We start from the raw sequence: 13157 nt of genomic DNA, 5'->3' as shown, positions 1-13157 counted from the left end.
TTCAACATAGGCTTTGCATAAGATTCAGGTCTTTTGCTACAAGACTAGTAGCATTGACACGTCTCATACCCAAAACACAAGAGGTATTAGGGTCATTTGCTATCTCTCAGATACCAACACTTCTGCAAAACTTTCAACGAATTTGAAGCCGTGATGCCATTGGAAACACAAAATTTGCCATTTGACAATGTGTAATATTGAAATAAAAAATTCAAACTAATTTAGTAATTTATTTTTCGACCCAATATTTCGGCATAGTAGAACCCTGAACCGTTCGATACCAATCGGTTTTAGACACCTACTTCTGTAGAGAATAATTCGAGCTGCAGAACTAAACAGTGAAGGTACCATCTTTTATAAGAGATGCAGGCGTTTGCCGATGATTTTGATATCATTGGCCTTAACAACTACGCCGTTACTTCTGCTTTCTCCAGCATGGATAAGGCAGCGAAGCAAATGGGTCTGGTGGTGAACGAGAGCAAGACGATATATCTCCTGTCATCAAACAAACAGTCCGTCGCACTTGCGACTTGGCACCCACGTTATTGTTGACAGTCATAACTTCGAAGTCGTAGATAATTTCGTCTATCTTGGAACCAGCATCAACACCAACAACAACGTCAGCCTCGAAATCCAACGCAGAATATCTCTTGCCAACAGGTGCCACTTCGGACTAAGCAGGCAATTGAGAAGTAAACTCCTCTCTCGACGAACAAAAATAAAACTCTATAACTCACTCATTATTCCCGTCCTGCTATATGGTGCAGAGGCATGGACGATGACAACATCGGATGAGTCGACGTTGCCAGTATTCGCCAGAAAAGTTCTGCGAAAATTTATGGTCCTTTGCGTGTTAGCCACGGCGAATACCGCATTCGATGGAACGATGACATCGTTCAGCATTCGACATAGTTCAGCGAATTAAAAGACAGCGGCTACACTGGCTAGGTCATGTTGTCCGGATGGACGAAAACTCTCCAGCTCTGAAAGTATTCGACGCAGTACCCACCGGAGGAAACAGAGGAAGAGGAAGACCTCTACTCCGTTGGAGGGACCAGGTGGAGAAGGACTTGGCTTGGCTTGGAATCTCCAATATGGCGCCACCTTGCGAAAAGAAGAAACGACTAGCGCGGTTGACGCGTAAGCGGTTTCTACGCCAGTAAAGAAGAAAGAACCTTGTGACCATTTGTCCATCTGCGGGTAATCAACGGAAGACAACACCTTTCAAGTTGATATAACAGTCTTCGTCGCACTGGAGAAGACAACAACACTGCTGTGCTGTGGTCTCATGATTGCTGTTGCTCTCCCAAGTGATACAACGCGGTACCCATCGCGCCGACAGCTTTGTGATGACCAGCATTTCATATCGAATATCGCACCTGCAATCTTCGGTCTATCAATATGTGGTTGTGGACTTTTTTAACGCCCGCTCTCCGAGATAGCCGCTTTCGGTGCACCTAGGGATGGCGCATCAAAAATATATATGCGACCATGTTGCAACGCGTTTCGCTAATTGTTGACGGTCGGTCAGACATACGGTTGAAGAATCGAATCATTAAAGTCCTTGTATATATTTGAGTCTACTCGGTCAAAATCAAATTACAAATCCGAAATTACACAAACTATTCCCACAAATTTTGAGATATCGGTCTGAAGCTTTGCACCCATTTTTTTCTGCCAAAGAAGCTGCTAATTTTTCAGTATCGCCGATATCGGATCACTATAATATATAGCTGTCTTACAAATGGCCTGATCAAAATCAAGTGCTTGTATGGAAAACTTTTTTATGGGAGGAGATGTCGTCTAAAATTTTGGCTTAAGTTATTGTCTAAGAAAATAAGGACAATCTTCAAAGAAATTGTTCAGATTGGAGCACTATAGCATATAGCTGCCGAACAAACTGAACAATCGGAATCGAGTTCTTCAAAGGAATCTTTTGTATTTGTGAAGGGTGTTATAGCTTCGGTGCAACGGTAATAAACGTTTTATTTTTTTTTTTTTTTTTTTTTTTTTTTGGCAATGTCCAGTATTAGGAAAATTATTTCATCTACTTTCGATTTTCAGCACAAATCAGCATGCGTTTTCATATTTTATAAATTTTAATGAATTTTGAAACATTTAGCTGCAAAATATACTCGCTTTTATTTATAAGCCACTCTGAGGACCCTTTTCTGCGCGTTTTACGTTGGTAAATTCGGCCAATGCACAATTTACGTGCGCATACCGTGAAGTTGCAAATTTGTGGCATGCAACGCTACGCATTGCAACGTCATGCCATGCCTGCAACAATGTTCGTATGCCGCACATAAATTTTAATGCATAACAACAAAAGCAAAATAACACAGGCAAACAAAAAAGTGGCAACTCATGCATGTCATTGCAAGTGAGCAAGACGGCGAATAAAATGAGAATCTGCGAAATAGCAAAATAAATAAGCATAAAGATGTGCAAATAAATAGAATAGAAAAAGATTTTTATAAAAACACAAGAGTGTCTACAAATTGCCGCAGACTAAATATTAGCGCGTTTCTAAAGCGAAAAATTCGTGCGAAACAAAGTCCTTCGGCGCATTGCAATGCGAAGCGGTCGGGCTAATGAACTCATCATTCACTCTTCATTTTCGTATTTGCAACTCAAAGTCGCCGCACACAGCATACACACACACACACACACATATGCTTACATGCATATGGCATGGGTAGCTCAGATGGCCGCACATATCCGACCACTTAATAGCCAATGACTGACAATCTGTTGCTGCCGCCGCCGGTGCTGCTGCTGTTGCGTAGTGCGCTGTTGGCGGCTGCAAATGATCCGCCGGCTGGCTGGCCGACTCGCTGCTTCGCTGGCTGGCTGTTCTTATCATCGCAGTGTGGTCTGCGATGTTGTTGTGCTAGAAAGCGGATAGCTGCTAGAGCCAAGCAAAAAGCTGTTGACGTGCATGAGTGCCTCTGACCGCATGCTGATAGCCACCACACACACACCAACACGTATGTGCATCCACTGGGAATTAGTGGCGCGCAAGTACGCAAGAAATATCGCTGGTTTTTATCTATTTAGTGTTTCACTAGTTTCGTTTTTTCCCTTCAAACTCACTTTTACTATATTTTGTACGCGTTCTTGTTGTTGTTGTTATTTGTGTCGTTGGATTTGTCTTTATTTGCGCTGTCAGCATGCCAAATGGCACAGCAGCGCGGAATTGACAGCTTAGCAAATGTGACACTTAATCATTTTGTCAACACAAAGTGGGAGAGGGGGTAGGCAGCAAGGGGTTGATGTTCTATTCTTGCAGCAAATATATGCGAAAATTATATTTTAAACTTAAATAACGGAAAACATTTATATGTATATTTTTTTTTATATTTTGCCCTAGGCAGTTTGGTACTTAAAATAATTGAAACATATTTTTAGCAGGAAATGCTTTAAACATTTAGTTCTCGCTAACAAATCATGCTCGTTTTGAAAGAAAATCTCACTTAAGTGGCTTCACAGAAATAATATTACACTGAAATGACTAAAATTAAGTTTCTCCAAGTTGAACATTTTTTGGAAATCTGACATGTGTTTCCTTAAAATTTAGTTATCTTTAAAAAATATCGAGAAAAATGAAAGAGGACAGGGTTTTAAGCAATCCCTTTTAGATTAGAAAGGAAAATATAAGTCTAGTCACACAGGTGGCGGTTGCATCATAGAAAAAATTTTAGTTTTAGGCTGATAGGGGACTAAGAAACTCAATAAGTGATTATAAAGATTATATGATAATTGCGAAATGTTTTTTTTCTTATCGAAATTTTGTTGCCTAAATAGAATTTGCCATTTCCAAGACCCTAAAATACCAAAAATCAATTGATGGCAACACTGCAACCGCTAAAATACTTGAATATACTTAAATGAAGGTGTTCTAGCATTATTCTAGTGAGGTCGCGTGAACTATTAAAGTTTATCGGCCTTTCAAAGATCACCTTAATGTTGTCCTACAATAAGACATCCTATGCACCCAAAATGGTACCAAAAAGGGTCCCATAATATTGCTAATATAATATGTATACTATGAAAAAAAAATTATTTTAACCTAACTAAACAAAAACTTCATAAATAATTTGAGTAGCTGCTAATCAACCCAAAGCATCCATGATTATAACACCAACTCGATACTTTTTCAAAATTATAGTAAAATATATTTATATGGCAATAATTATTTAAAAGACATTTTGCAACACATGTATGCAAATATGTTTAAAAATATAATACAAAAAAATAAAAAACTTTTCAGAACAATTTCTTGGAATTATAAGTGAAAAAGAATTATTATAATAAGCACTAAGCCATTATGTGTCTCAGAAATATTTCAAATATTTTTGTAAAAGAAAAGGAAACCAATTATTTGCTGCTTGCCAAGCGTGTAAATGAGTTGACAGCAATAAAATAGCGTGTTTCGCACAAATTGGCATGCGGCCTGGCGCACACTTTTACTTTCGAAAGCGGAAGGCAGCCAAATAGGCAAATAGCTTGGCATTTAAGTAGGGAATGTGGCTAAAATTACTTTTTTTTGCATTTAAATAGGAAATTTGGCAAAAATTATTTTGAAAATAAAAAAACTGTGGGAAAACAAATATTTTAATTTTTTTCACATTTTTTATAATTATTAAATTTTTTTCATTATAATGTTTTTTTTGTAGTATTTTTATATATAATTTTTTTTATTATATTTTATTTTTTTATACCGGTATTTTTGAATTTTTTTTTTTAAATTTTATAAACACACATATAATTGTTTAAAAGTTGTTTTCTTAATTTTTTTATATTTCTGAAAGAGGACCCTTTTTCGAGTAGTAAGTAGTAAAAAATTTGGCTAAAATAATTTTTGAAAATAAAAACTTGTGAAAAAACAAATATTTTACATACCTACATATTTTTAACATTTTTTACAAATAAAATATTTTTTCATAATATTGTTCTTTTTTGCTATTTTTATATGTACATTTTTGTATTATATTTTATGTTTTTTTGTCACGTTATCTGTAGATTTTTTATTTTTTTAACTGCTTTATTTAGTTTTATAATTTTTCTGTTAATTTTATCAATAATTTGTCTGTAGTTTTTTTATAATTTTGAAAGAAGGCACTTTTTTCGAGTAGTAAGTAGTAGAGAATTTGGCACAAATTATTTTTGAAATTGAAAACTTATACGAAATAAAATATTTTACCTTTTTTAACATTTTATATAATTATTAAATTTTTTTTCATTATAATGTTTTTTTTACTATTTTTATATATCAATTTTTTATTAAATTTAATATATTTTTTTTTTTATCGATATTCGTTTATGCATATATATTTTTTTTTTTATTTCATTAATTTTATACATTTTTAAAACTTTTTTTTATATTTTTTACATATATTTTTTTATAAATTTGAAAGAGCTTGCCACCTAAGTAAAGAACCTAGTCAAAATTACTTTTGAAAACAAAAATATGGTAAAGTAAATAACAATACCATTCTTAACATTTTTTATAATTACTTGGAAAAAATTTTCCTTATGTTTTTTTAAATTACTTTTTTATTAGTTTTTTATTATATTTTTTTTTATAAAGTTATTTGCATATTTTTGTTTTTTTTAATTTTTTTTATTTAATCTATAATTTTTTTAAACTTTTTTATATTTTTTTATAATTATGAAAACGGAGACGATTTTCGAAAACGGAAGAGGGCCAATAGCATAGCATTTAAGTAAAGAACTGGTCCAAAATTACTTTTGAAAACAAAAATATGTGGAAAACAATTAATTTATATTCATATTAATATTTTTTATTAATTTATTCTAATTATTATTCTAATTTTTTATGCTATTTATTCTACTATTTTTTAATACTTTTTATTAATTATTTAATTTTCTTTTTCAGTTTTTTATTATATTTATAATTTTTATAACTTTATTGTTATATTCCTTTAATATTTTATGGCCTAAATTTCAATATTTTTTTATAATTTCATTTTTTTCAATTTGAATTTTATATTTTTTAAACATTTTTGTTATATTTTAATTTTTTTATTTAAATTTTTTTTAAATGTTTTATTTTTTCCCCAATGTTTTTTTTATTATTTTTTGAGGCCACGTTTTTATGTACATATTTTTCATATTATATTTTTCTATATTTTTTATTGCTTTTTTTTGCATAGTACTCTTCTACCAAACAATAAAACCACAAATCCCTCGTAATTTCACTAATTGAAAGCAACTTATAATTACAAATAAAATTAAAAAAAAAAAATTAATTCAAATATTTTCATAAATTGAAATAAATTGCGTATGCAATTACTTTTTTTCGCCACTAAATATCCACTAAATTAATGAAATTTGAGCGCATTACAAATAATGCCATAATTGATTACTCATACGCCCCGACGCCCACTTCAGGCGGCGCGCTTTGTTGGCAAATCGATAAAAACACGCGCCCGCTAAGAGACAGTCATTAATGAGCATAAAAGTTTATGTTATGAATAAATGCGGTTAATAGCGCAATACAATCAACTAAGCACACACACACAGACTAAGCTGCAAACACTCGCTCACATACATATGCGCTGACATATAAATGCATTAGCTTAGAATGTAAAAGTCTGCTTTTATGTCGCTTCTTCAGCAAACTCTTTGAGTGTGTGTATATGTGTATGTTTTGTATGTATGTATATACATGTGTATGTGTAGACTTGCCACCCAATTGCCTGCTCAAGCTCATGCTCACTGGCATATTAACAAAGTGTATTGAACTATGAGAAATTTAATAGTTAACAAATAAAAGTGTCGTTGACAACCCGCAAAAACATGAAAGCAACAGGCTGAAAGACAAAAGAAGCAAAAACAACAACTACACTACTACAAAACATAAAAGTAAACAAGCAACAACAACAACAAAAGAGCGCTACTACCAAGCAGCAACTATGTGCCACTAGTTATTTATAGTTTACATGCACAAACCTACATACAGAGATACCTCTAAGCCAAAGCAAAAACAACAACAAAGCGCAAAAAACAATATTTGACAGTAAAAATCCACTTGACGCGCACAAAGAGCAATTTCTGTACGATTTATCATTATCTTCCAAAAGTCTTCAAAAGTCTCAAACGCTCAGTTGTTGTTATTGTTTTGTTATTGTTGTACATGCAGCATAAAAAAGCGGTGAATGAATGCTCTTGACTCATGAAAACTTGAAGTGTTATAACAGCTACAATAAATCTTTGCATATACATACATACACGAGTATATTTGTACATATATACCACTACATACATACATATATGTATTTCACTACAATGTGTCATGTTGAAGGCATAAATTTCCCGCGCGACATAATTCTTTAAATTCGCACTTATGTTGGGCCTTTAAGCTTTTTTGATATATGTCTATGAGTAGGTGTATGCATACACACACTCACACACTTACTTGCTTAGTATAATGCGAATATTAATAAAAACAATGCGTGAACAAGTGTTGGATATTAAAAAATCGGCACACAAGATGTTTGCCAATAATTTATTGTTTTGTCAAAAAATTAGTACTGGCATGCGTAAGCCACTACAAGTGTATGTGTGTGTGTGTGAGTACATGCTCTGGTATTCAAATTAATTTTCGTTATTAGTTTAGACCTCTGTTGTGCCCATTTCACACAACCTACAGTTAATTTTGCACAGCTTCAGCTGTTTAGAAATTTTTCGAAAAAAACATGATTCGACAAAAATTTTTCTTCGGCATTACTGACGCTATAATACCCTACAAAGATATGTTTCTTTTAGCCTTAAAGGGTATAAAAAGATCTACTTTGATTTTGATCGGTCAGTTCGTATGACAGCTATATGCAATAGTGGTCCGATCTGAAAAATTTATCGAGATATTGTACCATTATCTTGGTAAGTAATCTCTGTCAAATTTCATGAAGATATCTCGTAAAACAAAAAAGTTTTCCATACAAGAACTTGATTTGGATTGGTCGGTTCGTATGGCAGCTATATGCTATAGCAGTCTGATATCGACGATTCCGACAAATAAGCAGCTTCTTGTGGAGAAAAGGAAATTCGCAAAGTTTCAGTTCGATATCTCAAAAACTGAGAGACTAATTCGGATGGACAAACCAATAAGCTTGCTAATCGATCATCTCGTCACGCTGATCACCTATAAAAAAAGTTGTACGTTATTTATAGGGTTTTCGGGGTTTCCGTTGGTGACAAACTTGTTCTATCACGGTATACTCCTAAAAATAATGTAAGCAATGAAAATTTTAAGATAACGGTGGATGAGTGGCAGCAGTATCGGTAGCTTGAAACTGGTATCTGTACCAAATTTCATGTAGATATCTCGTAAAACAAAAAAGTTTTCCATACAAGAACTTGATTTGGATTGGTCGGTTCGTATGGCAGCTATATGCTATAGCAGTCAGATATCGACGATTTCAGTTTTGCTCAAAAACTGAGAGACTAATTCGGATGCACATACCAATGAACTTGGCTAATCGACTCAACTCGTCACGCTGGTCATCTATAAATACTACATATGTACGTTCTTTATAGGGTTTTCGAGGTTTCCGTCTGAGTAATACAAACAAAGTGACAAACTTGACATACCCTACTCAAGGTATACTCCTAAAAATAATGTAAGAGAAGGGTTGGTATTCATATTTCTTGGCCAGCGGCAGAATTCCTTGTTGTATTTGCAACGAAAATTTTAAGATAACGGTTGATAAGGCGGCAGTTCGTAGCTTGATTCGACTGACCTGACTTTTTTCGAGTTATTCGCCCATTTCTTTTGCAATTTGAGTATAGAACCGGCCCATAATTTGGCTTAGACGAGTTTTGTAACCATTTCTCCGCTCTCCTAGTAATCAATGTAGTTCTCAACTTCAGTCAATTCATAATTTTGCCGGCCGTTAGCGCAATCTTCACGTTCTACGGGGCAGGTTCGCCGAGGGAAGTCCATTTTTTCAACTGTTCTCTGGTCTTTGTTAGTACAAATGGATCTATATCATCAACGGATCTATGTCATCAACGGTTACAAAAGGAGGCATAGGCTGCTTCCGATTGCGCTAAACAGCATAACACTTCTTCTTCTTCTTTATTGGCGTAGACACCGCTCACGCGGTTATATCCGAGCTTGCCACAGCGCGAGGCTGTTTTCTGCTTTTCATTGACAGTGTTTTTTACGTAGTGGGTCCCAAACTAAGTGCACAACCCTGGAGACGGGTTATTTCGCCTTCTCACTTTACATAGTTCGCCTTCAAACGGATATTTTTTGGCTAACCAGACGATACTTGGTTTAATACTGGAAGTCCTGAGCTTCTTAAACGATATGTAAATGAATCGTTTCTGGCCATTCCCAAGTGAATAACGCTCAGGGAACTTTCCTCACTTGCGTGAACTTCTACACATGGCTCTATGCTCCATCATCCTCCAGCATCATCCAGCAGTTTTTGAGATTTCTACTGCCTCACCGATCTCGCGCACCTTCAATCCACGGTCTGTCACATTATCTTTGTCACATTATCTTTGTGTTAGCTCCGCTAAACTCGACAGTCGAGTCTACCTAATCGGCACGGATCCGAATTTTTATCACGAAGGCCTGTCATCTCGGCAGCATTCCTCTAAGTTACTTCAATGATGTTTTCTGCCACTAAAACAATAACAACAATCTTCTATCTAGTCAACTATAACTACTTAAAGTCAATATCTCAAACAAAATTCACATAACTGTAAAGTTGTAACTGTAATTGACGAATGCAATAAGTTCCAAATAATAACAGTCATTGCCAATTATTTCACATTTCTGTAATAGTAATAATTCCACACTTCAAGGTTGGCTAATCTGGAGTAAACCGCTAATAAACAATCAATGTAATTATAATGCGAAAACCATGCACTTCTAAATCAAAAAAATTATTTATTAATTCAGTGAAGCAAATCGTCGGCATCTAGAAAAGAGAACAAGGTTAATTTGAAATTAAAAAATCACATAAGTTAAGAATTCTCTCGAGATTTCGTTGTGCGTCTTCGCATTGTAGTTACATATCGAAATTGAAATGTAATTTATTTTAAGCGAACACCAAAACATGAAAATTTTGCTGCCAAAAAAAACATATCATAAAGGGTGATCTATTTCGAGGTACCCTACTGTTTTAAAGAAAAAACACAGAACCTTCAAATTTAATGGGGAATGTTTATTATCATTCGAAAGATCATTATTTAGCATTTATTTTCTGAAGATTATCTCTTTCAAATGTTGACCGCGGCTACGTCTCAGATGGTCCATCCATTGAGTGCAATTTTCGATGACTCGTTCGAGCATTTCGACTGTTAACTGGCGAATGGCACGCGTATTGTTTTGCTCCAAGGCCTGAATCGAAGTGGGATTGTCCGCATCGACTTTAAACTTTACATATCGTCACAGGAAAGAGTCTAACAATGTGATATCATACGCTTTTCGTGGAAAATTGATGTAAGGTGAGAGAAGTGGCGCCGTCTTGTTGAAACCAAATGTCGTCGAGATCATGAACTTCAATTTCAAACATCAAATAATAGGCTATCATGGCGCGATAACGGTCGCTATTGATGGTTACGTTCCCACCGGCATCAATTTTTGAAGAAATGTGGACCGATGATTTCACCCGCCCACGAACCACACCAAACCGTTTTTTTCTGGATGAAATGGCAGCTCTTGACTCTATTCAGGTTGCTCTTTGTCCCAAATACAGCAAATTTGCTTGCTTGCATACCTCTTGAGTTAGAAATCGGTCTCATCGCTGAACAAAATTTGGCTCGAAAACGTCAGATCTTCTTGGAACTTTTCAAGAGCCCATAGAGCACAGCGATGTCATTTAGGAAAATCTATGCGGCTTCAGTTCTTGCACAAGTTCTTGCAGTCCTGCTGTGGAACTTTAACTCGTATTTGATTAGGATCTCTAAATCTTTACTAAGATTTACTAAAACCCGTTATTATTAAAAAATACTTATATCCACATATACAATTTTTTGAATACAAAAACTAATTATCTTCGTTGTTTTCCTTTACTTCCAGCTGTTCGTTATGGTCGCGTACCGAAACGTTCACGTGAGCTGAATGGCACACCTTCGTCCACGGATGATCCGAACGTCATTGTGCGTGTGAATACACCGAATACACCGCAAACGCCACAAATGTGTTCAGTCGCCTCGTCACCCTCCGAATTGGGCTGTACGGGCCAAAGTAGCGTCGCCAACACAGCCAACACACCGGGACCGGGCGGTGTTGGTGGCATGGGTGTGGGCGTCAATATGAGCGTCAGCGTAGGTGCCGGCGGTGCTGGCGGCATGATGGGACAGTGCGGCAATGTTAGCGTCGGTGTCGGCGGTATGAGTGTGGTCGGTAACGGTGGCAGTGTTGGTGGTGGTGGCGGCGTCGGTGGTAATGTTGGCATTACCAGCGTCGACAATAACGGTTGCGGTGTTGTCGATATGCAAGGCCCTACCGCCGAACTAACCGTTTACGATGTGATTATGTGCGTCTCACAGGCGCATCGCATGCACTGCTCATACACGGAGGAGCAGACACGCGAACTGATGCGGCGACCGGTGGCGGTGCCGCAGAATGGAGTAAGTACATGCTATGTAGGTAAACGTTCTTGTTGTGCTATATTCACATACCGTTATGCAAATCCCATGTCCGCTAAATTGATTTGGTTTCGTTGTAATCGCCACAAAATTCTCACTTCCAGTGACGCATACAAATTACTCATCATCATCCGTCGCTGTCATGTAGTACAACCATTGACCCATAAACGCTGCCTAACAGTCATTAAATCAGCATAACTATAAAGCAATTTTGATGTTTGCGCTTTCCCCATTCCCCGTCCGTTGACCTATTTTTTCCACAATTATGCACAAGCTCTTTCCACACTCACGACGGTTCACTAATTAATTTTTTGTATTTGCTTTCCGTTTCTAGATTGCCACTTCAGTATCGGAGACAATGGAATTTCAGAAAATTTGGCTGTGGCAACAGTATGCGGGGCGCGTCACGCCCGGCGTGCAACGTATCGTTGAATTCGCGAAGCGTGTACCGGGCTTTTGTGATTTTACACAAGACGATCAGCTGATACTCATCAAATTGGGCTTCTTCGAGGTGTGGCTCAGCCATGTGGCACGTATGATCAATGATGCAACGTTGACATTCGACGATGGCACTTATCTGACACGACAACAACTGGAAATTCTTTATGATGTAAGTCAGTTCGCATATTTCAAATAGTTTGTCGACTACTTTTTTCAGAGGGCGGGGCATAACAATTGTAAATAATAACAATAAACTCAATAAGTTTTGAAAGGAGCTCAATTAATTATGGCTACGAATGTAGCAGGCTTGGTATAAGCTCAAATTCATGGCTTTTATGGTTCTCTACATGAGACACTGTCATGGAAATCACCTTGGAGTCTTAGAACCAATGAAAAATTCGAAATATATTCAAAACGGATCTTAACAATTGTCCACAGTAAGGCGGTTGGGTGGGAATCTAGCTCTTTATCCAGTTTAGAACTGCCACTTTTTCAATAGTTATCTTAGCTATAATCTATTTTTTTATCCAACCAATGACTGGATTTTATCGATAGAGGCAATTAAACGTTTTCGGACGCCATTGAGTCTGAGTTTACTTCTTTATCTAGTCAAGAACTGCTACTTTTTCGATACTGATCTTAGCTAAGTACTAAGTAACACGGTTAAACACGTTCCGATGGCATTAGGTCCAACTCCAGTTCTTTACCCAGTCTAGGACTGCCACTTTCCGATACTGATCTTCAGTAACGCGGTTAACGTCACAGTATCCTTCGAAACTGTAAATCCCCTCGATAAAAATGTTTTTCTCTTAAATTAACCGATCGTGCAAAGATTTATATTCTCAAAAATAAATACCCCTTAATAGGATTTTCTGAAATTTGGATGTATTTTGTACATTTTGGGTCAATGTTGTCAATATTTTTTAAGCAAGAGCTTTTAAAAGCGTCGGTCGGGGTGCTCTTATTAATTAGAATTCAAAGTCCTGAATAATGAAACTTCTAGAAGCCTGCAAACTTGAAAAATCAAAATCGTAAGTGTAAAATATATTGTAGCCACTAATGCCGAGGGAATAGTAGCTCAA

General features: G+C 36.1%; 1 protein-coding gene across 1 annotated transcript in view; it reads left to right on the top strand.

The window, feature by feature from the left end:
* Nucleotides 1–13157, top strand: part of LOC126763478 (ecdysone-induced protein 78C) — a 188984-nt gene that overhangs the window by 170501 nt on the left and 5326 nt on the right. Inside the window, 2 exon segments of the mRNA XM_050481017.1 lie at nucleotides 11063–11616; nucleotides 11969–12244. Coding sequence (XP_050336974.1) covers nucleotides 11063–11616; nucleotides 11969–12244 — 830 coding nt within the window.

The sequence above is a fragment of the Bactrocera neohumeralis genome, chromosome 6 (assembly GCF_024586455.1).
Source record: "Bactrocera neohumeralis isolate Rockhampton chromosome 6, APGP_CSIRO_Bneo_wtdbg2-racon-allhic-juicebox.fasta_v2, whole genome shotgun sequence".
Classification (NCBI taxonomy): domain Eukaryota; kingdom Metazoa; phylum Arthropoda; class Insecta; order Diptera; family Tephritidae; genus Bactrocera; species Bactrocera neohumeralis.
This window is presented reverse-complemented; position numbering and strand designations above follow the sequence as displayed.